The sequence below is a fragment of the Oncorhynchus mykiss genome, chromosome 3, assembly GCF_057628025.1.
Source record: "Oncorhynchus mykiss isolate SJ-2025 chromosome 3, ASM5762802v1, whole genome shotgun sequence".
Lineage (NCBI taxonomy): Eukaryota > Metazoa > Chordata > Actinopteri > Salmoniformes > Salmonidae > Oncorhynchus > Oncorhynchus mykiss.
Window position 1 is genome coordinate 79882603 of NC_143024.1, and position 27175 is coordinate 79909777.

At 41.3% G+C, this 27175-nt stretch overlaps 1 protein-coding gene across 5 annotated transcripts; it reads right to left on the reverse strand.

Moving 5' to 3' along the window:
- Nucleotides 1-23598, reverse strand: nr1i2 (nuclear receptor subfamily 1, group I, member 2). 5 transcript variants are annotated; one of them, XM_036963368.2, is made up of 9 exons: nt 23332-23584; nt 17830-18002; nt 14684-14814; nt 11587-11753; nt 11081-11466; nt 10845-10990; nt 3398-3514; nt 2647-2752; nt 1-2513 (listed from the first exon to the last, which is right to left on the reverse strand). In XM_036963368.2, exons 2-9 carry the CDS (start codon nt 17994-17996, stop codon nt 2366-2368), a joined length of 1368 nt encoding a protein of 455 aa, XP_036819263.1. In that variant the 5' UTR covers nt 17997-18002; nt 23332-23584; the 3' UTR covers nt 1-2365.
- Between the last annotated feature and the right edge of the window lie 3577 nt (nt 23599-27175).

The window sequence follows — 27175 nt, forward strand, 5'->3', positions numbered from 1 at the left end:
TTTAAATGTATAACTTTTATTTTAACATACAAAAGAGCTTAAAATAACTGTCCAGTGTTTCCAGATTTCTATGAAATATGACCTATAATTAATTACAATGAGTGAAATAGTTTTCTTTCCCAAAAATGGTAATTACTTACGTTAAAAAGCATATTTTCTGTGTTGGAATGGAGTGGGCGTATACCGGTCATTCAGAAAGTGCATGTGAGTAGACTGCTGATAATATAACATTTCAGCAGACATTTTAATCCAAAGCGACTTACAGTCAGTCATGCGTGCATACATTTTCCATATGGGTGGCCCCAGCGGGAATCAAACCCACAACCCTTGTAAACACCCATACTATTGACTGAGACACATAGGACCACCTCAAACAAACACTGTTTGAGATACAAGTTTGAGGTGGGGTGTTTGAAGTGTTTTTCTCCAATTTATGCTTTGTATAGGATGAGTCAACAACATTATTTGGGTATGACGCATGAGTTAACAGAATATGAACTTTTAAAAAGTGAGATTTTCAGTTGAGACATGCAAATGCATTCACCATTCTACTCAACTGTTTTCTGGATGAGTTACATACACATGCACAATCTTGTGTGTTTTTTTTTTTTTTTTTACAGATTATCATCCATTATCCAACCTGGTCGCAAAGCATTTCCTATTATTCTGTACGTAAATCTGAGACACTCCATTTAGTATGATATGTATTCATTTGTGGTTGTCCATCACCAATTTCGTATAATATGTTACAAATTAGAAAAACTTTAGCTGCGAATTTGCATGCTGTACAATATGTTACGAATTCTAGGTAGATGGCTAACGTTAGCTAGCTGGCTAATATTAGCTAGGCTAGGTGTTAGGGTTAAGTTTATGAGTTAGGTTAAAGGGTTAGGGGAAGGGTTAAGATTAGGGATAGGGGAAGGGTTAGCTAACATGCTAAGTAGTTGCATAGTAGCTAAAAAGTAGTAAGTAGTTGAAAGGTTGATAATTAGCTAAAATAGTCCGTGATGAGATTCGAACTCGCAACCTTTGGGTTACTAGACTTTTGCGATATACACCAATCACCCTACTTTTGTTTTTGCCTGAAGTATCCATCTGTCTTATGTAACCATACCAAATGTAACCTATCATACTCATTTGAGTGTCCCGTATTTCATTTTAATATGTTACATCTAGTCTACGAGACCAGGCTGCATTATCTGATGACGTCCATTGAAAAACTATTGTCTCAATCCATACATTTCAGACACCAAATCTTTGTGTGGCCGTACACTAATAGAAGGAGGAAAGCCTAAGGAATTGTAGACCTGAGCTCATGGAAGGTAGGACTAGTAGGTCAAAACAAAGTTCAAAGGTCATAACGTTCTAGCCATGGAGGTCCTGTGTGTCTACTAGTGTTACAGCACACAGAAATATACATATTTAAGGCAGAAAACACCAACGACAACCATGACCCAACGCTCACACAGCCAAACGCACGTCTGTACATGTTTAGAAAAAAATAACCAAACATTCACGTAACAAGGCAAAAACAGAAATACACTAAAACACAGAATACAGGTACCTGCACCATTTGTAACGTTAACAATACATATAAGATGATGTATATCACATGTAGATTCTGATTGTACTGTTCTTTTCACCTGTGACATGTCTGTGATGAGGATAAATTGATATGTACAAGATTTATTTTGTCTCACACGTAAGGAGGCACTTGACCAGCTTTAGGAAATACAGCAGCCAAAGAGTGTTTTTCCCAGAAAACAAAATCACTCCTTAAACCTCTGTAGAACCATAGGGGACATCCCCTCGTTCAGTCCTGTATAAGATGATTTTGCATTAGTGCTTTAAACACAATTGTCTGAGTCTCTGACAATCTTTTTGCGTTGGCAATATGCATCATTGAATGATGAAAGAAAAAAACATACAAGCAAGCACACATTAAAAAACTACGTATAGCTCTTTTGATATATTTTGAATAAAATAAAATAAAAGCTACATTCTTGAGAGGGAAAATGATTCAATCACCCCATAGGCAGTTTTACATGTCTCTGTTGAAGCCTGTCACAATTATTTAGGCATCCGTTCTGTATATCGGGCTGAGGAAAGTGGATTAACCTGTCTGAAAGTGATTTAGGTCCTTTTCTCAATTACATACTCCTTCTCGCCTCCTTCTCAAAACCCATAGGAAGACAAGGTCGGAAGGGAGGGACCTCTGGCTCTTTCATCCAATGGGTTTTGAGAAGGAGTCGAGGAGAGAGGACACAAGGAGCATGTAATTGAGATTCTCCCTAGATGTCCTTGTTGAAACCTGACAGAAAGTGATTTAGGCATCCCTGCTGCTGCCTGTCTGGGTGTGTCTGTCTCAGGGGTCCTTGCTGACCACCTCTAGGATGAGTGGGTCAAATGAGTTGCCTGGCTGGATGTCCTGTATCTGCAGAACCTGTTTGGTATACTCCTCATTCATAGTCCTCATCTCCGTCAGACACGCCAGAATCTTAGGGTACAGCAGGCTGGGGGGACAGGGAGGACAGGGACAGGGGGACAAGAGAGACAGGGATATAGGGCCCAAGAGGTCACTATGAAGACAGTATTCCTAGGCACATTATCCAACGACAATGAAATTCAATATTTAGACAGACTCACTGTTTCTCAGGCTTGGCCCTCTTGGAGTCGATGTGGACCTTCAGCGCAATAGCCAGCTTCTCCTGCAGACTATCAATCACACCATGATTGATCACACCCGGACGATCTGCCAATCAGGACTCAACATTTTCAACCACATAAGCATTTGGGGAGCCAACTACCACTGTCTCACGAAGTCATTTAACACTAATTTCAACAGTCTTTCTTCAGAAGTGCAGATGTATTTAAAGGTCTAATGTAGCTGTTTTTATCTCAATATCAAATAATTTATTGGTAACAATTAAGGACCATACTGTAATTGTTTTGAAATGAATGGTCAAAAAGAAACACAAATAGCTTCTGGGTAAAGAGACATTTATCAAGCAGTACTTTTGCTAGGACTGTCTGGGAGTGGTCTGAGTGGGGAGGGGAAAACTGAAAACTAACTGTTATTGGCAGAAAGGTTTGGAATTCTTTCTTATTGGTCTATTAACTAATTTATTGCCTGGTGATGTCACCAGGCAGGCCAAAACTCCATCCCACCAAAACCAGCTGAACATTTCAGGCTATCTTCAAACAGCTCTTACACTATAAGGGCATTATCATCATTTTCACAATTTCACATTATTATTCCAATCTCATAGTGTGGAAATATAAAACACAGGAATATCACGTTTTGACAGCACTGGGCCTTTAAATGTATTGAAAGCAGGAAAAATGAAGCAAAGTCAGAGCGTGGTATGGAGTCTGTGTGTGTGTGGCATAATGTTACCTGGAGAGAAGAGGGAGATGGCCTGCATGAGAACATACTCCACCTCCTGTAGCTGTAGGTTCCTCAGGGTGTAGTGGAACCGCATCAGAGGGTCCAACAGGTGGCGCTGAAACCCAGCTACAACAGAGAGGGGGATGAGGGGAGGGAGTAAGAGAGAGAGAGGGAGGGAGGGAGGGAAAAAAAGAGAGGAAGATTTGGGAATGGGTGGGAGTGAGGAGGGTGAGAGAGGGGAGAGGGAAGAGAGATGCAGTATAGAGAATTGAGAGGGTGTTGTGTCTAAGGAGATAGAGAAAAGTGTGGGGGATGGGGTAAAAGGAAGAGACGAGAGAGAGACAGGGTGATGACTAGAGAGAGACAGGGTGATGACGAGAGAGAGACAGGGTGATGACGAGAGAGAGACAGGGTGATGACGAGAGAGAGACAGGGTGGAGACAGGGTGATGACGAGAGAGAGACAGGGTGATGACGAGAGAGAGACAGGGTGATGACTAGAGAGAGACAGGGTGATGACGAGAGAGAGACAGGGTGATGACTAGAGAGAGACAGGGTGATGACGAGAGAGAGACAGGGTGATGACTAGAGAGAGACAGGGTGATGACGAGAGAGAGACAGGGTGATGACGAGAGAGAGACAGGGTGATGACTAGAGAGAGACAGGGTGATGACGAGAGAGAGACAGGGTGAGGACGAGAGAAACAGGGTGATGACTAGAGAGAGACAGGGTGATGACGAGAGAGAGACAGGGTGATGATGATCGTCTACAGTCATGTGATGTGATAAAGGAACTAAATAAATCTAATAACCCTCACCTACAGGGAAAACAACAGGGAACACTGTTTTATACCAACATCCTTTAACAGCTAGGTCAAGGACGAGTCTACACCGAACCATAGAAACATCCAGTAATAACAGCACAACACACTGGAATGAAAGTTGACCATTGTGTAACCTCACCAGGCTGTTCATCTACCTTGATTATATCTAACTTGACACTACTTATTTGATTACATGAGAAACCTTCATCACATTATCCTGACAGTATCCTTACTCTGACAGTTACAAGGGGTCACTGATTGGCCAATTATTTCCTTTCAAGTGGACACCACTTTCCAGATTGGAAAACATAAGATATCATACAGCTGCTCCTCCAGCTGGTTGTCAATGGCAACGGTAATAGGAAGGCTGATGCCCTAATCACAGCATTCTATCTATAATGTAACAATGGTTCTTTTGACCAATCAGATCAGATATTTTGCAAATAATTGGGCAATATATCAGAATTTAGCTGCCTGTGTACACAGCCACAGAGACATAAACAAACAGATGGGCAACACCTGTTGAAATGGGAGGGGCTCATTAAGGTCCCCCAGGGCTTAGTGAAAAGAAAACATAAAGCTCTTATATTCTTATTACCAGCTTTTATTAGCGACGGCTGCTAGTCAGGTGAGTAACGATCTGGCTCCATGTAGCTTCGTCAGTTGTAGAGCTCAGAGACTAGTCTCTATTGAACAATGACTAACAGTGCTGGTAAACTGTGGCTTGGGTGGGCCAGTCAGCCTAATGATATACAACTGTAGACAGACAAAAATTTGATTCAAGTACAAGACATTGGGATTGAATCCACTTCAACGGAAAGCAGACACAGCAGAAGCTGTGAATGCCTGAGTCCAATTTGAGCTTCATCTAGTTACAACACTGGTTGGTAATAAGAACGGGTTTGGGCACATTCTGATTCGAACAGCAGCATTCATAGAAAGTATGTCAACTCTGTCATGCAACTGTCTGTCTCTCTGACCCCATTAGAATTACATCTGGTATTAACATACAGTTCATCCTGGGATCCATATGAACATATTCATATTCTGGATATAGTGCACAATGTGGCTTAGCCAACAGTAGTTCACTTTATAGGCAAAAGTGTGATTTGATTTTCCTTCTACAGTTACTATATCCTCACGATGTAGATTACAATGTGTGAAGAGCATTACTACTTTGTGTGTGTGTGTGATATATCAGCCCGATTAACCGGTGCCCCCGCACATTGGCATCCTGGACTGTTTGAATTGTGTCCCTCCCCCCGCCAACCTCTTTTACGCTGCTGCTACTCTCTGTTTATAATATGCATAGTCACTTTAACTATACATTCATGTACATATTACCTCAATTACCCCGACTAACTGGTGCCCCCGTACATTGACTCTGTACAGGTACAAACTGTATGCCGGGAGAACGCTACCTGCCTGAATGCATGGTGCAAACTGTAAAGTTTGGTGGAGGAGGAATAATGATATATGATATATATATACAGTGCCTTGCGAAAGTATTCGGCCCCCTTGAACTTTGCGCCCTTTTGCCACATTTCAGGCCTCAAACATAAAGATATAAAACTGTAATTTTTTTGTGAAGAATCAACAACAAGTGGGACACAATCATGAAGTGGAACGACATTTATTGGATATTTCAAACTTTTTTAACAAATCAAAAACTGAAAAATTGGGCTGCAAAATTATTCAGCCCCCTTAAGTTAATACTTTGTAGCGCCACCTTTTGCTGCGATTACAGCTGTAAGTCGCTTGGGGTATGTCTCTATCAGTTTTGCACATCGAGAGACTGAATTTTTTTCCCATTCCTCCTTGCAAAACAGCTCGAGCTCAGGGAGGTTGGATGGAGAGCATTTGTGAACAGCAGTTTTCAGTTCTTTCCACAGATTCTAAATTGGATTCAGGTCTGGACTTTGACTTGGCCATTCTAACACCTGGATATGTTTATTTTTGAACCATTCCATTGTAGATTTTGCTTTATGTTTTGGATCATTGTCTTGTTAGAAGACAAATCTCCGTCTCAGTCTCAGGTCTTTTGCAGACTCCATCAGGTTTTCTTCCAGAATGGTCCTGTATTTGGCTCCATCCATCTTCCCATCAATTTTAACCATCTTCCCTGTCCCTGCTGAAGAAAAGCAGGCCCAAACCATGATGCTGCCACCACCATGTTTGACAGTGGGGATGGTGTGTTCAGCTGTGTTGCTTTTACGCCAAACATAACGTTTTGCATTGTTGCCAAATAGTTCAATTTTGGTTTCATCTGACCAGAGCACCTTCTTCCACATGTTTGGTGTGTCTCCCAGGTGGCTTGTGGCAAACTTTAAACGGCACTTTTTATGGATATCTTTAAGAAATGGCTTTCTTCTTGCCACTCTTCCATAAAGGCTAGATTTGTGCAATATACGACTGATTGTTGTCCTATGGACAGAGTCTCCCACCTCAGGTGTAGATCTCTGCAGTTCATCCAGAGTGATCATGGGCCTCTTGGCTGCATCTCTGATCAGTCTTCTCCTTGTATGAGCTGAAAGTTTAGAGGGACGGCCAGGTCTTGGTAGATTTGCAGTGGTCTGATACTCCTTCCATTTCAATATTATCGCTTGCACAGTGCTCCTTGGGATGTTTAAAGCTTGGGAAATCTTTTTGTATCCAAATCCGGCTTTAAACTTCTTCACAACAGTATCTCGGACCTGCCTGGTGTGTTCCTTGTTCTTCATGATGCTCTCTGCACTTTTAACGGACCTCTGAGACTATCACAGTGCAGGTGCATTTATACGGAGACTTGATTACACACAGGTGGATTGTATTTATCATCATTAGTCATTTAGGTCAACATTGGATCATTCAGAGATCCTCACTGAACTTCTGGAGAGAGTTTGCTGCACTGAAAGTAAAGGGGCTGAATAATTTTGCACGCCCAATTTTTCAGTTTTTGATTTGTTAAAAAAGTTTGAAATATCCAATAAATGTCGTTCCACTTCATGATTGTGTCCCACTTGTTGTTGATTCTTCACAAAAAAATGCAGTTTTATATCTTTATGTTTGAAGCCTGAAATGTGGCAAAAGGTCGCAGAGTTCAAGGGGGCCGAATACTTTCGCAAGGCACTGTGTATATATATATAAAATAGTTTTTCTGTAGCTGCATATAAAACAGGACCATGATAACTATTACTTCCATAAACAAAATGGATTTGTTGAGGACTGAAAAAAGCCAAAGGTTGTGTCCAGGGCCAGATTTCTTTTTAAATGGCCCTGGAGATCTCACCTTTTTACCACAGCAGCAGTTAGCTCTCATCTCGCCTCGGCACTGCTTCAAACAGGTGAAGCAACTGCACATCTAGCTAATCTCCTTCCCTAACCCCTCTTGTCTTGATTCTACAGGGAGCTCACCTGTTCTTCTCAAAATATTATTAGCAAGCTAGCTAACATTAGCCAATTTGAGAAGCGAGCTCAGCTGGCTAACATTCAAAGCCAACCAACTACACACCACATATACATAGAGCAAATCATTATTTTCTAAACTGTTAGTCTCAACCAAATAACAAGTACATAGCTAGACTAATTCCTCTGTTATACAACGTAAGAACCACTAGATACAGGCTAGCCAGACCGGAACCCTGTGAAACGTGAAAGCACGTTCAAGAAGGATAACACCTCACCTGATTGGTCAGAATAATCCCTGTCCCTTGTGTTTTTCTCTGCTGCTTGCTCACAGAATTGTTTTTTACAACTACAAAACTATTGGCAGAGGTTAGTCGCTAAATTAGTGGCAAAACTCTGAGCACACAGATTTGACATCGGCAAATATAGTTTTGATTCGCAGAAAAAGATTAAACAATCGCAAATTTAGTAAATGAGTTGCATTCATTCTCAAATGATGTTGCATGCTTGCAAATCTTATTGAATTTATTCACATATCAACTTACATGTTTTCAAGTGTTGTATTTATTAACACATCAAGTTATGCGCTTGCAAGTGATGTTGCATTTATTCTCAAAATAAATGACAAAACTCATTATTCAGGTGCAACTCATATTTGACATTTACAAATCACACTTTACATGGTTGTAAACTTAAGTCACTATTTTACCTCCATCGTAGAATATGTTGTATGGCTGGCATTGTACTAGAGGGTGTTGAATTATTAGAATAAAAGTATAATAATCTATTTGAAAAAATAAATAATATGCATCTTGTGATCAGTTTTGTGCCTATATCTGGTGAGACCCAATCATTCTACCCCACAACATTCTGCCTTACTGCACGTGGCATGTGATATGAACTTGTGGTTGTAACATGGCAATGTAATCCAATCACAATGCATACGTAGGATATACATTTGATGCATTTTACTGCCAGGTGCAGACACGAGGTGCACAGACAACGATCCAACCACAGGTGCTTGGTCTTTAAAGAAACAACTATTTCACCTTTATTTAATTAGGCAAGTCAGTTAATAACACATTCTTATTTTCAATGACGACCTAGGAATGGTGGGTTAACTGCCTTGTTCAGGGGCAGAACGACAGATCTTTACCTTGTCAGCTCTGGGATTCAATCTTGCAACCTTACGGTTAACTAGTCCAACGCTCTAGCCACCTGCCTTACTTTGCACTCCACGAGGAGCCTGCCTGTTACGCTAATGCAGTAAGAAGCCAAGGTAAGTTGCTAGCTAGCATTAAACTTATCTTATAAATAACAATCAATCACTAATAATCACTAGTTAACTACACATGGTTGATTATATTACTAGTTTATCTAGCGTGTCCTGCGCTGCATATAATCGATGCGGTGCGCATTCGTGAAAAAGGACTGTCGTTGCTCCAACGTGTACCTAACCATAAACATCAATGCTTTTCTTAAAATCAATACACAAGTATATATTTTTAAACCTGCATATTTAGTTAATATTGCCTGCTAACATGAATTTCTTTTAACCAGGAAAATTGTGTCACTTCTCTTGCAGCAGAGTCAGGGTATATGCAGCAGTTTGGGCCGCCTGGCTTGTTGCGAACTGTGTGAAGACTATTTCTTCCTAACAAAGACAGCCAACTTCGCCAAACGGGGGATGATTTAACAAAAGCGCATTTGCGAAAAAAGCACAATCGTTGCACGACTATACCTAACCATAAACATCAATGCCTTTCTTAAAATCAATACACAGAAGTATATATTTTTAAACCTGCATTTTTAGTTAAAATAAATCCAGGTTAACAGGCAATATTAACCAGGTAAAATTGTGTCACTTCTCTTGCGTTCATTGCACGCAGAGTCAGGGTATATGCAACAGTTTGGGCCGCCTGGCTCGTTGCGAACTAATTTGCCAGAATTTTACGTAATTATGACATAACATTGAAGGTTGTGCAATGTAACAAGACTATTTAGACTTATGGATGCCACCCGTTAGATAAAATACGGAACAGTTCCATATTTCACTGAAAGAATAAACGTTTTGTTTTCGAGATGATAGTTTCTGGATTCGACCATATTAATGACCTAAGGCTCGTATTTCTGTGTGTTATTATGTTATAACTAAGTCTATGATTTGATAGAGCAGTCTGACTGAGCGGTGGTAGGCACCAGCAGACTCGTAAGCATTCATTCAAACAGCACTTTTGTGCGTTTTGCAAGCAGCTCTTCGCTTTGCTTCAAGCATTGCGCTGTTTATGACTTCAAGTCTATCAACTCCCGAGATGAGGCTGGTGTGACCGATGTGAAATGGCTAGCTAGTTAGCGGGATGCGCGCTAATAGCGTTTCAAACGTCACTCGCTCTAAGACTTGGAGTAGTTGTTCCCCTTGCTCTGCATGGATAACGCTGCTTCGATGGTGGCTACCTGGCTGCTCCCAGGGAGGGGCGAGGAGAGGGACGGAGGCTATACTGTTACACTGGCAATACTAAAGTGCCTATAAGAACATTCAATAGTCAAAGGTATATGAAATACAAATCGTATAGAGAGAAATAGTCCTATAATTCCTATAATAACTACAACCTAAAACTTCTTACCTGAATATTGAAGACTCGTGTTAAAAGGAACCACCAGCTTTCATATGTTCTCATGTTCTGAGCAAGGAACCTAAACGTTAGCTTTCTTACATGGCACATATTGCACGTTCTCCTCCAACACTTTGTTTTTGCATTATTTAAACCAAATTGAACATGTTTCATTATTTATTTGAGGCTAAATTGATTTTATTGATGCATTATACTGTATTAAGTTAAAATAAGTGTTCATTCAGTATTGTTGTAATTGTCATTATTACAAATAATCAGCTTTTTTGGTCCTCCAATAATCGGTATTGGCGTTGAAAAATCATAATCGGTCGACCTCTACCAGAGATAACTAAACCTGCTGACACACCTCCCTCTCCCTCTCCTCCAACTCCCACCAGAGATAACTAAACCTGCTGACACACCTCCCTCTCCTCCACCTCCTCTATTCTCCTCGTACCTGCATATCCACCATATCCACCTCTCCTCCTCCTTCTAGTTAGAGAGGTTCCCCTCTCAGCCATGAACTGTGTGACTAGTTTATAATGGGCCTTCAATGCAGGACATTCTACCACTTGGGGCTCCGTATTCAGCATGGCTATGTATGTAGGTTTGGCTATGTAGTATGAAGGTTCACTCACCCCGGACAGCGTCGTCCATGCAGTATGTCAGGGGACCACACTCCCAGATGCCCGTCTTGACATTGAACATCATGTTGAAGCGGATCTGCATCATCTCAAACATGGCCCCCTTCAACAGAGAGATCTGGTCGTCTATGGCCAGGGCCCTGTCAGACACACCCACACACACACACCCTCACAGGTAAGAGAGCGATAGAGAGAAGGGGGGACATACACAAATATGCAAACACACACACCTGAAGGAGGGGAGTCCTTTGGCAAAGTTGATGATGTTTTGGATCATGTAGGTGGTGAGGTCAGCTATGTGGGGCAGAGTGGTGAAAACCGTATTCTTCCCCCCATCACTCCTGTCCTCCTTCTTCTCCTTCTCCTCCTCCTTCTTCTCCTCCATGTTGGTGGTAAGGTCAGCTACATCGGGCAGAGTGGTGAAAACCGTATTCTTCCCTCCACTCCTGTCTTCCTTCTCCTCATCCTCCAAAGAACAGGAGGAAGAGGAGAAGCTGGTGGAGGTGGATGTGGAGTAAGATGATGACAAGTTATCCATTCTTCTAGTCTGTTTTACACTTTGCTCACTGGCAGTCTGGTTCCACACAGACATGGGGTTGAGGTCTCTGTCGATGGGCTGAAACAGACACAAACTAAATCAGATATCATCCACCCAATATGCAACACAGGACACAAAACACAAATGCACGGACACACACACACACACACAAACACACACACACACACACACACACACCCTGAACTGGAAGTGGGAAAAGGTGATGTCGAAGGTCTTTTCATGGGCGTTGAACAGTTCCTGTATGACAGCTTCCTGTTGTGGCGAGAGGACCGGGGGCTCTTCAACCATCCTGTTCCTCCTGATCTGACTCCTCCTCTTCTCCACAGCCTCCTTTGACATGATCACTATGGCAACAGAGACAAACGCTTTGCCACCACGGCAGACCTGGGTTCAAATACTATTTCAATTACTTTTACCTACATTTTTAAGTTCGAAGAAGTGTAATATATTGTTATACTGAGTATATAAAAAACATTAAGAACACCTGCTCTTTCCATGACATAGACTGACCAGGTGAATCCAGGTGAAAGCTATGATCTTGTCACGCCCTGATTGCTTTGTATGTTTCTATTTTTAGTTTTGTTAGGGTGTGATGTGGGTGGGTATTCTATGTTGTAGGTCTAGGTTTTCTTTTTCTATGTGTTTGGCCTGGTATGGTTCTCAATCAGAGGCAGCTCTCTATCGTTGTCTCTGATTGAGAGCCATACTTAGGTAGCCTGTTTTCCCATTTTGGTTGTGGGTGATTGTTTTCTGTCTCTGTCTCTGTACCAGACAGGACTGTTTCATTTGTTCCGTTTGTTATTTTTGTTCTAGTGTTCAGTGTATTAAAAGATCATGAACACGTACCACGCTGCACCTTGGTCCTCTCCGTCTTCCACCTACGACGATCGTTACAGAACTACCCACCACCAAAGGACCAAGCAGCGTGGTAAGGAGGAGAAGCGCTATAAGGTGGGATGGACATGGGAGGACATTCTGGACGGCAAGGGTTGCTACACATGGGAGGAGATCCTGGCTGGAAGGGATCGCCTCCCATGGGAACAGGTGGAGGCAGCCAGGAGAGCGGAGGCAGCAGGAGAGGTGAACCAGCGGTACAGGGAAACACGGCTGGCAAGGAAGCCCGAGAGGCAGCCCCAAAAATGTATTGGGGGAGGCACACAGGAAGTGTGGCTAAGTCAGGTAGGAGACCTGAGCCAACTCCCCGTGCTTACCGTGGAGAGAGGTTGACCGGGCAGGCACCATGTTATGCGGTGAGGCGCACGGTATCCCCAGTGCGCATGCATAGCCCGGTGCGCTACATCGTACGCTACACCGGTGCGCTACATAGCTCCTCGTATCAGCCGGGCTAGAGTGGGCATCGAGCCAGGAGGAATGAAGCCGGCTCAGCGCATCTGGTCTCCAGTGCGTCTCCTCTGCCCGGGTTATATGGCACCAGCCCTACGCACGGTGTCCCCGGTTCGCCAGCACAGCCCAGTGCGGTCTGTTCCTCCCCGCCGCACTTGCCGGGCTACAGGGGGTATCCAGCCAAGACAGGTTGTGCAGGCTCGGTGCTCAAGACCTCCAGTGCGCCTCCACAGGCCGGTCCATCCGGTGCCTCCTCCACGCATCAGGCCTCCTGTGGCAGCCCCACACACCAGTCAATCTCTCCGTCTCCTCCCTCCAGATGCTCCTGCCTGTCGGGCGCTTCCAGAGTCTCCCGCCTGTCGGGCGCCGCCATAGTCTCCCGCCTGTCGGGCGCCGCCATAGTCTCCCGCCTGTCGGGCGCCGCCATAGTCTCCCGCCTGTCGGGCGCCGCCATAGTCTCCCGCCTGTCGGGAGCCGCCATAGTCTCCCGCCTGTCCGGCGCCGCCAGAGTCGCCCGCCTGTCCGGCGCCGCCAGAGTCGCCCGCCTGTCCGGTGCCGCCAGAGTCTCCCGTCTATTCGGGGAACGCTGCAAGGGTCCCCAGTCCTAGGTCAGTGGCGAGGGTCGCCGCTCCAAAGGCGCCACTTAAGTGGGCCAAGACTATGGTGGAGTGGGGTCCACGTCCAGCGCCAGAGCCGCCACCGCGGACAGATGCCCACCCAGACCCTACCCTATGGGTTTAGGTTTTGCGGCCGGAGTCTGCACCTTTGGGGGGAGGGGGGGTACTGTCACGCCCTGACTGTAGATTGCTTTGTATGTTTCTATTTTTAGTTTGGTCAAGGTGTGATGTGTATTCTATGTTGTAGGTCTAGGTTTTCTTTTTCTATGTGTTTGGCCTGGTATGGTTCTCAATCAGAGGCAGCTGTCTATCATTGTCTCTGATTGAGAGCCATACTTAGGTAGCCTGTTTTCCCATTTTGGCTGTGGGTGATTGTTTTCTGTCTCTATCTCTGTACCGGACAGGACTGTATCGTTTGTTATTTTTGTTCTTGTGTTCAGTGTATTAAAAGATCATGAACAAGTACCACGCTGCACCTTCGTCCTCTCCTTCTTCCAACTACGACGATCGTTACAGATCTCTTATTGATGTCACTTGTTAAATCCGCTTCAAATCAGTGTAGATGAAGGGGAGGAGACAGGTTATAAAAGGATTGACAATTGCGACATGGATTGTGTATGTATGCCATACAGAGAGTGATTGGGCAAGACACAAAATGTAAAAGCCTTTGAACAGGGTATGGTAGTAGATGCCAGGCACACCGGTTTCTGTCAAGAACTTCAAGGCTGCTGGGTTTTTCAAGCTCAACAGTTTCCCGTGTGTATAAAGATTGGTCCACCACCTCAAATGGACATAGAGCCAACTTGCCACAACTGTGGGAATCATTGGAGTCAACATGGGCCAGGATCCCTATGGAACGCTTTCGACACCTTGTAGAGTCCACGCCCGACAAATTGACGCTGTTCTGAGGACAAAATATTAGGAAGGTGTTCCTAAAGTTGTGTACACACAGTATATATGGAAATACACTTGGAATGTATTTGAACACAAATATTGAAATACTCCATCCATTTGAACCCTGGTCTGATTGGTCTTAGGGTTATTTGAAATAATGTATTTGGAAGTACGTCTTAGAAAATATTTTCAAATAGCAGCCTATTTATAGGAAATTATTAGAAAATACGTTCAAATACTTGTAGTAGAAGTAGTTGATTCAGCATCGCATTATTTGAAAATACTCAAATACAAAGACTACGAGTATTTAAATAACACGTATTTGAACCCAGGTCTGCATGTCACTACAGAAAGATTAAAAAGCCAACGGTAACCCAGTGTATGGGCGTAAGTGTGTTTGTGTTAGTGTGTGAACTCACACTCTTTCAGCATGCCTATGGACTGGCATTTGTGGAGTCGACAGGCCTGGCACTGGCGGCGGTTGTTCTTGGTGATGACACAGACACCCTGCCGCGGGCAGCAGAACTTAGTGGGGTGCTTCATGGCACGCCTGGCACAACATCAGAGGCACATGATACACATACTATAAATATACTGTAAATATACTAAATATACTATACTGTATGTGGAAGAGGTGAGTTTCAGCCACAGATTTAAACATAATTGCTATCAGGTTTCAGGTATGACCCAGATGCAGACAGTGTTGAAGAAACAACCGTTTATTTCTAGTACAGGGTCAGGCAAACGACAGGTCAAAGGCAGGCAGAGGTCAGTAATCCAGAGAAGGTGCAAAAGGTCCAGAACGGCAGGCAGTCTCAAGGTCAGGACAGGCAGAACAGTCAAAACCGGGAAGGACTAGAAAACAGGCGCAGGGGAACAAACTCTGGTAGGTTTTACAAAATGAACTGGCAACTGACAAACAGAGAACACAGGTGTAAATACACAGGGGATAATGGGGAAGATGAGCGACACCTGGAGGAGGGTGGAGACAAGCACAAAGACAGCTGAAACAGATCAGGGTGTGACAATTACATGGATTCAGTTAATATCTTAACTATGCTTTTTAAGAAAATACATGTGCGTGCGTGTTTATAAGAGAGAGATCGTGTGTGTGTGTGTGTTTTAATGAGCTAATTTGACGTCTGCTTATCGTCAACGCCAATGGATACCACTGATAGACATGCCTATGTACCGCTAATGAGTACTTGGAGCATACAGAATACAGAGCTCAGATAGCCAGCCCATAGAGAGTCTCAAACAAGCAACACTGCCCAGCAACAAAGAGCAATCAAGTCAACCAGCAACAAAGAGAGTATATATGGAGTGAGTCAGAGTAGTATACAGATCCAAATGTGGAAAATGCAAGGAAATGCAAAGGCACGGAGAAGGTTTAAAGGTGCACTATGCAGAAATCGCTCCGCCATTTCTCGGTTGTTAGAATTCTAGTAGTATGCCTAATTTCAGTTTATGTGACAAAACAAGCAGGTATAGTGTAGAGAATCACTGTACCATCTAAACTGCTGTGAAATATATTTTCCATAACCCAAAATATTGTATTTTGAGCTATTTGAAGTTGTTGTACAAAACCAAAAGTAAAGGTGCAAAAACAAAACATTTTAACAACATCTTAGACTTGCTTTCGATGAGAATGACAGATCTATAACTCACATTTCTATGTGAATTTTGTCAGGTCGCCCAAAAAGTTACATACAGTGCCTTGCGAAAGTATTCGGCCCCCTTGAACTTTGCGACCTTTTGCCACATTTCAGGCTTCAAACATAAAAATATAAAAATATTTTTTTTGTGAAGAATCAACAACAAGTGGGACACAATCATGAAGTGGAACGACATTTATTGGATATTTCAAACTTTTTTAACAAATCAAAAACTGAAAAATTGGGCGTGCAAAATTATTCAGCCCCTTTGCTTTCAGTGCAGCAAACTCTCTCCAGAAGTTCAGTGAGGATCTCTGAATGATCCAATGTTGACCTAAATGACTAATGATGATAAATACAATCCACCTGTGTGTAATCAGGTCTCCGTATAAATGCACCTGCACTGTGATAGTCTCAGAGGTCCGTTAAAAGCGCAGAGAGCATCATGAAGAACAAGGAACACACCAGACAGGTCCGAGATACTGTTGTGAAGAAGTTTAAAGCCGGATTTGGATACAAAAAAAGATTTCCCAAGCTTTAAACATCCCAAGGAGCACTGTGCAAGCGATAACATTGAAATGGAAGGAGTATCAGAGCACTGCAAATCTACCAAGACCTGGCCGTCCCTCTAAACTTTCAGCTCATACAAGGAGAAGACTGATCAGAGATGCAGCCAAGAGGCCCATGATCACTCTGGATGAACTGCAGAGATCTACAGCTGAGGTGAGAGACTCTGTCCATAGGACAACAATCAGTCGTATATTGCACAAATCTGGCCTTTATGGAAGAGTGGCAAGAAGAAAGCCATTTCTTAAAGATATCCATAAAAAGTGTCGGTTAAAGTTTGCCACAAGCCACCTGAGAGACACACCAAACATGTGGAAGAAGGTGCTCTGGTCAGATGAAACCAAAATTGAACTTTTTGGCAACAATGCAAAACGTTATGTTTGGCGTAAAAGCAACACAGCTGAACACACCATCCCCACTGTCAAACATGGTGGTGGCAGCATCATGGTTTGGGCCTGCTTTTCTTCAGCAGGGACAGGGAAGATGGTTAAAATTGATGGGAAGATGGATGGAGCCAAATACAGGACCATTCTGGAAGAAAACCTGATGGAGTCTGCAAAAGACCTGAGACTGGGACGGAGATTTGTCTTCTAACAAGACAATGATCCAAAACATAAAGCAAAATCTACAATGGAATGGTTCAAAAATAAACATATCCAGGTGTTAGAATGGCCAAGTCAAAGTCCAGACCTGTGGAAAGAACTGAAAACTGCTGTTCACAAATGCTCTCCATCCAACCTCACTGAGCTCGAGCTGTTTTGCAAGGAGGAATGGGAAAAAAATTCAGTCTCTCGATGTGCAAAACTGATAGAGACATACCCCAAGCGACTTACAGCTGTAATCGCAGCAAAAGGTGGCGCTACAAAGTATTAACTTAAGGGGGCTGAATAATTTTGCAGCCCAATTTTTCAGTTTTTGATTTGTTAAAAAAGTTTGAAATATCCAATAAATGTCGTTCCACTTCATGATTGTGTCCCACTTGTTGTTGATTCTTCACAAAAAAATACAGTTTTATATCTTTATGTTTGAAGCCTGAAATGTGGCAAAAGGTTGCAAAGTTCAAGGGGGCCGAATACTTTCGCAAGGCACTGTTTTGCAGAGCTCTAAAAGTTTGTAATTTCCACTTTAAAATGTCAGACTAGATTTGCCCAAATGAAAACTATATCAACCATTAATTATATTCCACATAATTCAGGAGATGTATCTACTGCTCTCACCTGTGAAAACCTATTGGCCACAATGTATTAACCACTTGATTTGTAAAACACAAACGTTCTCAAACACTCAGTTCCTTGATTATGCTAACACAGTAATGAATTATTGAGTGTGTGTGTTTCACTTACCTGAAGAATCCCTTGCAGCCCTCACATGTCATGGCGTTGAAGTGATAGCCTGTAGCCCGATCTCCACACACCTGACACACCTTGGGCTCCCCATCATCTTCCTCCTCCTCTTCCTCCTCTGCAGAGGTCTGGGAAGCGGGCCAGTCGCTGAGGTTCTCCTTACTCATTCTGACCTGAGGGAGGTGTTATAACAGAGCCCTCAGCAATGGTACTAATGACAATGGAATAGATTTGATACACTACTGCTAATAAATCCTATCCAATCTATTCCAATTAGACCAATATTCAATTTCAGGTAAACATCACAGTTTCATCAGGTCAAAACAGATCAACATTTCTATTATAAGAGCTTTGGTGTGATCTTATTTACAAATGTAAGGATCAGTCGGTTTATCTAAATATAGCAGTCATTAGATCTATGATGGAAAATAAAACTGTCTCCAGCTTCTTAGAAGGTCAGGCATTAAACAGGTGGTTCATGGGTTTCTGTCTTGAAAGAGTCTGTCCTACATGTCTGTTACATAATGTTCTGAATTATATATAATAATAGAATGAACAGACATGCACTTCTCTGTCAGTTCTATAGAATGCATTTCTATTAATTGTAGCATGCAGAACAGGGACACCTCAGCTTCACATTAGATGGGGAAAATTAACAATGACACAAAACCAATCATTTAATAAACTGAAAGTCACATCAAAATCAGACTGACTGACAATAAGTCTAAATGTCTAAAGAAAACTGAACATTTGAAATCAACTAACAATCAAACTGGAGATAACTAATCTATCCACTGACCCTGTCAAAAATATACACAGCTGACAGCTACTGAAACCAACACAATCCCAGTCCCACACAATACCTTTGTTATTGGGTCTTTAGTTTGGGCATGCCTTTTTGTATTTTTACTTTATGTACATATTTATGTTTCGTCACCATCTGAACACATAATAATCTGTTTGGACTGACCGACCAAGTGGTCAAGACGGAGCTGGCCCTGGACCTAAGTTAAGGTGGCTGTCTCCTGGGCACACATTCAACACCTAGTGATCACACACACTAACTTCCCACATTTATGCACACATCAAATCAGGTTACATACAGTTGAAGTCCGAAGTTTACATACACTTAGGTTGGAGTCATTAAAACTAGTTTTTTAACCACTTGACAAATTTCTTGTTAACAAACTATAGTTTTGGCAAGTCGGTTAGGACATCTACTTTGTGCATGACACAAGTAATTTTTCCAACAATTGTTTACAGACAGATTATTTCACTTATAATTCACTGTATCACAATTCTAGTGGGTCAGAAGTTTACATAAATTTAGTTGACTGTGCCTTTAAAAATCTGTGAAAATTCCAGAAATGATGTCATGGCTTCAGAAGCTTCTAATTGACATAATTTGAGTCAATAGGAGGTGTACCTGTGGATGTATTTCAAGGCCTAACTTCAAACTCAGTGCCTCTTTGCTTGACATCATGGGAAAATCAAAAGAAATCAGCCAAGACCTCAGAAAAAAAATGTGGACCTCCACAAGTCTGGTTCATCCTTGGGAACAATTTCCAAACGCCTGATGGTAGCACGTAAGTATAAAAAAGTGCAAATCAATCCCAGAACTACAGCAAAGGACCTTGTGAAGATGCTGGAGAAAACCGGTACAAAATATTCTATATCCACAGTAAAAACGAGTCCTACATCTACACAACCTGAAAGGCCGCTCAGCAAGAAAGAAGCAACTGCTCCAAAACCGCCATAAAAAAAAGCCAGACTACGGTTTGCAACTGCACATGGGGACAAAGATCGTACTTTTTGGAGAAATGTCCTCTGTTCTGATGAAGCAAAAATATAACTGTTTGGCCATAATGACCATCGTTATGTTTGGAGGAAAAAGGAGGAGGCTTGCAAGCTGAAGAACACCATCACAACTGTGAAGCACGGGGGTGGCAGCATCATGTTGTGGGGGTGCTTTGCTGCAGGAGGGACTGGTGCACTTCACAAAATAGATGGCATCATGAGGAGGAAAATTATGTGGATATATTGAAGCAACATCTCAAGACATCAGTCAGGAAGTTAAAGCTTGGTCGCAAATGGGTCTTCCAAATGGACAATGACCCCATGCATACTTCCAAAGTTGTGGCAAAATGGTTTAAGGACAACAAAGTCAAAGTATTTATTTATTATTTTACCAGGCAAGTCAGTTAAGAACAAATTCTTATTTTCAATGACGGCCTGGGAACAGTGGGTTAACTGCCTGTTCAGGGGCAGAACGACAGATTTGTACCTTGTCAGCTCGGGGGTTTGAACTCACAACCTTCCGGTTACTAGTTCAACGCTCTAACCACTAGGCTACCCTGCCGCCCCAAAAAAAGCCCTGACCTCAATCCTATAGAAAGTGTTTGTCCAGTACTGAAAAAGTGTGTGCGAGCAAGGAGGCCTACAAACCTGACTCAGTTACACCAGCTCTGTCAGGAGGAATGGGCCAAAATTCACCCAACTTATTGTGGGAAGCTTGTGGAAGGCTACCCGAAACGTTTAACCCAAGTTAAACAATGTAAAGGCAATGCTACCAAATACTAATTGTGTATGTAGACTTCTGACCCACTGGGAATGTAATGAAAGAAATAAAAGCTGAAATAAATGATTCTCTCTACTAGTATTCTGACATTTAACATTCTTAAAATAAAGTGGTGATCCTAACTGACCTAAGACAGGGAATTTGTACTAGGATTAAATGTCAGGAATTGTGAAAAACTGAGTTTAAATGTATTTGGCTAAGGTGTATGTAAACTGTACCATGTAGCTAGGCCTACAATCCCTAGCCATAAGGAGAGAAGAAAAATCAATAGGCTAGTTATTGGTTTTTTAACAACACACACAGGTACACACAGTCAAATTCAGACAAACACACAACAGGAGTGGGAAGGTCAAAGATATATGTAGAGAAAGTGTTTTTATTTTAATTTCACCAGATTATGTTTTGCTTCTGATTCAGTTCTCTTCCTTCTCAATCTCTCTCATAGTTGTTGTCCGAAGGACAGAGAGCTCCAATGCCAGGCAAAATTAAGAGCTGGAGAGATGGAGAAGAACTCTCACTCTTTGCATGAGAGTACCTATATGTTGCACCACGGATGACTCTCTGACACAGAATTATTTTATTGCTTTGTAACAAAACTGTAATAGCAATATATTAGGGAATGTAATGACATTTAATTGATATTGTGTAATAACCTGAGGTTGATGACATTATGTTGGTGAGTGAGTGAGTGAGTGAGTGAGTGAGTGAGTGAGTGAGTGAGTGAGTGAGTGAGTGAGTGAGTGCGAGAAACAGAGCTTGAAGTGGGGTACACCTGGTTTCAGAGCATTTTGTATTATTCTGTATGTAAATCCAATGTGTTACATTTTGTATGGTATCGTTGGGTTCTTAGAATAGGAAATATACTTATTCATGTCACTGAGGGAGAGAGGGTAATGTATAACGTTTCATTATGTCAGGATATGTCACTGAGGGAGAGAGGGTAATGTATAACGTTTCATTATGTCAGGATATGTCACTGAGGGAGAGAGGGTAATGTATAATGTTTCATTATGTCAGGATATGTCACTGAGGGAGAGAGGGTAATGTATAACGTTTCATTATGTCAGGATATGTCACTGAGGGAGAGAGGGTAATGTATAACGTTTCATTATGTCAGGATATGTCACTGAGGGAGAGAGGGTAATGTATAACGTTTAATTATGTCAGGATATGTCACTGAGGGAGAGAGGGTAATGTATAATGTTTCATTATGTCCGGATATGTTATTGTTAGCCATCAGGGATCCTCTGGGAGGAGAAGAGACACAGTCTGCTACCAGTCACCATGACAGCTGTGAGTTGGGGAGGAGTGAGCACTTTGGGGCAAAGGTCAGGTCAGATGAAGTGAGGAAGAACAGATATCACTAAGGTTCTGTCTAGCAACAGAGATGCATTGGCTGTACAGATGTGTAGGAGACTCAGCATAGGAGAAATGGTTAAATACTAGTACTCGTGTGAATATGTTTTCGTTGATTCAGCTGTTTGATCCTTTGGGAAGAATAAACTCGAGTTCTTACTATTATAATTAGAACCTGACAGTAAGTATTAATTTGTGAATGTCCATTACCCATTTCGTATCATATGTTACAAATTAAAATGTGTATTATATGTTACGAATCTGCCAAATATGTTATGAATTTGCCAAATGTATGATATGTTAGGTTAAAGGGTTTAGGTAAGGGTTAACTAAAAGAGTTAAGGTTAGGGGAAGGGTTAGCTTAAAAAGGGTTAAGGTTAGGTTTAGCTAACATATTAAGTAGTTTCAAAGTAGATAAAAAGTAGTAGAAAAGTAGCTAATTAGCTGAAATGCAAAAGTTGTCCGTGTGAGATTTGAACTCGTAACCTTTAGGTTGCTAGACGTTCGGATTATACGCCTAGCAATCCACCTCGAACAACCACCCACCTTGAACAACCATACATTTTACATTAAGTACCATCTGTCTTACGTAACCATGCCAAACGTAACATATCATACTAATTTGGGTATTGAGGATTTAAATTTACTATGTTACGTCTAGTCTATGAGACCAGGCTGGTGGGGGTGGTCTGCTCAAGACCTGCTGCCAATCACAACCCTTTTAGTGCCTTTGTTTAATGTACTTTAATTACATAGTACCATTACCAACACATTATGGGGACATGTCACTCAAAGAGTGTAATTTAACTTTCACTGGTTCTCTACTTGGCCTTCAGTGCTCTCCCTATCTAGGACTTCATTCATGTTGAAAAATGTCAGTGTGCCACCTTGTGATATGATTCAAATTACATGTAGACAGGAAATAAATTAGTGTTCTGAATAACAGCACACACAGAGGGAGAGAGAGAGAACAGCAACTGGAATCTGGACTCGTAATCCAGGTCCTACCATTGTGAGAATAACAATGGTATAACTATGACACAATTGCCACACACACAGATACAAAAACACAGACAAAACACATGTGCGTACACACACACTTCTATGCAAACGCTCGGGTCCAAAGTTCTGTGTAAACTTTTGAAACAGTTCTCTGAACAGAGACAAGCAGGTGGTTTAGCAGCCTACGGTACTTTGGCATGAACACTGATTGCAGTGACACAAAATGGTCCACTTCACAAACGTAGCAATAGCCAAAACATTGCATTTCAGTGAATGAATGTTGCAAAAAATATGACAATTATTACTGCAGCCGTGAGCGATCCAAGCTGTGAATTTCACTACAAAGTATCCTGTGTATACACGGAGTAGAGCACGAGCCTATCCTACGGTTTTTCTTTTTAGAGGCAACATAAAGCATGAACGACTGATTTACTTACAAAGACATTACAGCACTAATATCATAATCCCCGGGTCTTGGAAGGCGACTTCCCGTGGGCCATGACTACTTTGAAGAAAACATTGTAGCCGCGACTTTCAAGTGAAAGTGTTTATCAAGAATCACTCACTGAGAAGCGCACTCCTCCACACCAAAGATCCCCTCGTCTCCACGCTCCCACTCACTTCCTGGTTACGCTCTAGGTTGAAGATGACAATAATACTATTTTTTAAACCTAAGTTTAATTGACATTAACGCCTCAAAAGTTGAATACAACAAAAGCACTGTATTAGTAATTCAGGTTTATTAGTTACGCTGTCTACAGTATCAAGGCTAAATGCCGATCTCTCTCAACATGAGACGGACTGATTTCTCAGCCAATGGCCTATCCACATGCAGGCTTTCCCACACATTATACTCGTGATAGGAGGATGACGTGTTGTACATATGTAGGATCACCCTGTTGCAGGAGAAATTTCCTGCAAAACAGGACATTTTAAAACCTGTAGTGTATTTGAAGTTTAATAGTCTTCTGAAGATTGTAATTTCCACTTTGAAATTTCAGTCTTGATTTTCATTCACCCCTACAAACAAGTCCATTAATTATAATCCACATAATATTTCACATTTCCTTTTTTTGCAGGATTAAATCCCTGCTGTAGCAAACTGGCTCGAATTAAGATCCTACATCTGTAGTAGCCTGTAATAGTAATTGTAGTAACACGACCTATATAAGAAAGATCGTAAACCTACTCAACCATAGACCCATGAAATCTCAGAATGTATAGAATTCGAATCAATTCACTTCAATTTCAAGCACAGCACGAGGAAAACAAGCCAACCCCAATGATCTGCTGAGCTGCCTGGAGGTTATTTAAAAACATGTTTTATTAATTATTATTATTCATAATAATCATCAACATCAAACGTCTAACAAAACTAAACATAGGTATAAACATAAACATAAAATACTAAATACATATATATATATATATATATATATATATATATATATTAATAATAATAATAAATAAATACAATTTGGTTGCAATTGTATTCACTCTGAAAAAATCTCCTTAATGATTTAGGAAGATGTTATTCTTAGTGTTATTCATTCATAATGTCTTAACAAGATGATTAAATGCAATCAAAAATACTTTTAATATTGGTATGGAATTATGGAATTGTTGTTTGTGTATAAAGTTTTTGGCAACAAGAAATAAAAACATTTACAATAATTTCAATGGTCTTGTTATCATTGCAATAGTAACATACTATTATACTATATCCTTCATGTCAAAAACATGGGTAGTGTTCAAAATGGTAAATAAGTATTCTGCAAGGTTTTCCCAAATTTCTAACACAAATGTACTTTCATAGATCAAGTGAGTCAGATTTTCACATTTTTCACAAAAAACGCAGATATCATCAATAGCCACAAATTTGGACAACAGAATTATATGTATATATATGTATAAGATATATCTTATGTAGAATTTTAAAGTGCACTTCCTTCAATTTGTTAGGTATACAATATTTATAAGGCACTAATTAACACAGTTTTTTTCCAAACAATGTTAGGAATAAGCAAGTTCCAGAAAAATTTTCCTCTAATTAAAGTTGGTACCGTGAATGGAAAATTTGTGTTATGTATTTATTACAACAAGATTTCTCAAGTAAGCCCACGCCTCCCAAACTGAGTTCTGGATAAGCTCTGTGAACATCACCAAGCTGTAGTTAGACCACTGGGAATGGCTTTGATCACAGAAATAAACTCTCTTAAAGTTATTGAAAACTCATTCAATGTAAAAAAAAATGTTCAAATTCAAGAATATTACTCCTGTTGTCAAAAACATCAAGAACAAAGTGAATATTCCTCTCATGCCAGCTGGGGTAGAACAATGACTGATTCCTTACAATTATGTCTGAATTATTCCACAAAAGAGCTTTATGTGGGGGACAATTGTACAGGAAACATATTTTTCTGGACAATTAAAGCTTGTTGGTGAAACCAGGCCAATTTAGCTGGTGATCTTTCAGGAATATAATTACATTGCAGTAAAAACTGAAGACCTCCCAACTTACAAAGTTTGGAATGAAATACAAATTGATTCTGTATTGACCAAACATCTTTTCAACCAATTGATCTTGAAAGTGTTATTTATGTCAACAAAATCCAACAGCTTCAGAACTCCTTCAGCCTTTTATTTGAGAGGATGGACTTCTTTAGTTTGTGAGACTTATTTTTCAAGATGAAGTCAAAGGCCTTGTTGATCTCTTTACAGGCAGAGGGATTTACAAATAAAGATAACGAGGTGTACACAAAGCGAGACAGTTCCTCTGCCTTGGACAGAAGCACTCTCCCAAGTATATAAAGATCCCTTTGTTTTTTACTGTCTAGTGAACCATGAGCAGCAGCCCAATGCAGCAGTTGCTATGACTACTCACACGCAGAGCGGGGGACAGACAGACGAGCAACTAACATAATACATTATTTCTGATTTCTGCGCATAAAAATGAGCACGGGAGGGGAGTGATTCTTATCGGGACAGGACAGGAATGTTATAGAACTGTTGCAGGATCAGGACAATACGGGGAAAAACTGACAGGACAAGACAAGACATGACTTGATTTTCACTCCCGTGTCAACTTCTAGCAGGGATGGAGGGAGAGGGCGAGAGAGAAGAAAATGGGAGGGGAGAGAGAAGGAAAGAGAGAGAGGGAAGGTAATATTATGTTATTACAGTGTTACTGTGCTATGATGTATTATTATTGCGTGATGGGGATAGACAACCCACCCCTGTCTCTGACTTTAATCTTTTGGAAACAGGTTCCGCTCAGGTAAGCCCAACCATAAATGATCCGCGTTATCATCATACTGCAAGCCCGCAACAGGTAACCCTCATTGACTCTTGTTTAAATCTACATCTTCGTTCAAAGCGTAGGCCCAATGGTACAGTTTTAGACTATTTTGTATCTGAACCAATTCAACCTATCCCTTTGGTATTTTCAAATAAGGGGTTATCAACGGAGCATAGTATGCTTGTATTACAGACTGAAATCCTGCAACTGCGTCATTGATTCATGTCAATGACAGAAGTTTGATCTCGAAAATCAATTTTTTTTTTTTTTTAACTCTGACCTCTCAAACCAACATGGACATTCTGGTAATATCTGAAACTTGGCTAAATAAGACTGTCGGATACAATTCATCAAATTCGACATACTTCTTGAACTGTGTATCTGAGAATGGTGGGACTCCAGCTGCCTTCTGGAATGTAGTCAAATCTCTGTCCAGTTCATTATCCCAGCAGGTTATGACAACCTCTGGTCTCATAACAGATAAGATGGACATTTGTGGTGCTTTTAATAACCACTTTGCCTCAGCGGGCCACCTATTTGATAAAATAGCTTCTTAAAACTTTGATTGCAGCAGAGGAAGTCCTTTATTCACCTCAAACCAGGTTGCAGGGAACAATACATTCCCAGATACACATTCCTCATTTTCATTCCAAGCATTTGATGTCTATGATGTACTAAGTGCCTTATTGAAGATCGATGTAAAACAATCCACTGGGTCTAACTCAATTGATCAATTTTTTTTGTTGCAGCTTTCTGCCCCACTAGTTGCAGAATCATTGATTGTCAAGTAAAACATATTTTTTACTTGACAATTGTTTCTGGGGTTATCCCTAAGATCTGTAAAACGGCAGCATTCCTCCCCCTAAACAAATGCGAAGATCCTTCTGACTTTGACAACTACCGTCTAATATCCAAGCAATCTTACCTCGCCAAAGTTTTAGAGTCCCTGGCTAACTCTCAGTTTAGAACTTTTTTTTACTTCTCATTCTATTCTTAATGAGCACCAGTCAGTCTGGTTTAAGACCTGGACACAGCACTGTTTCAGCAGCTACACTTGTCTTAGAAGATGTGTTATATTGTTTAGAGAATACAAATCATTGTGCTGCCTTATT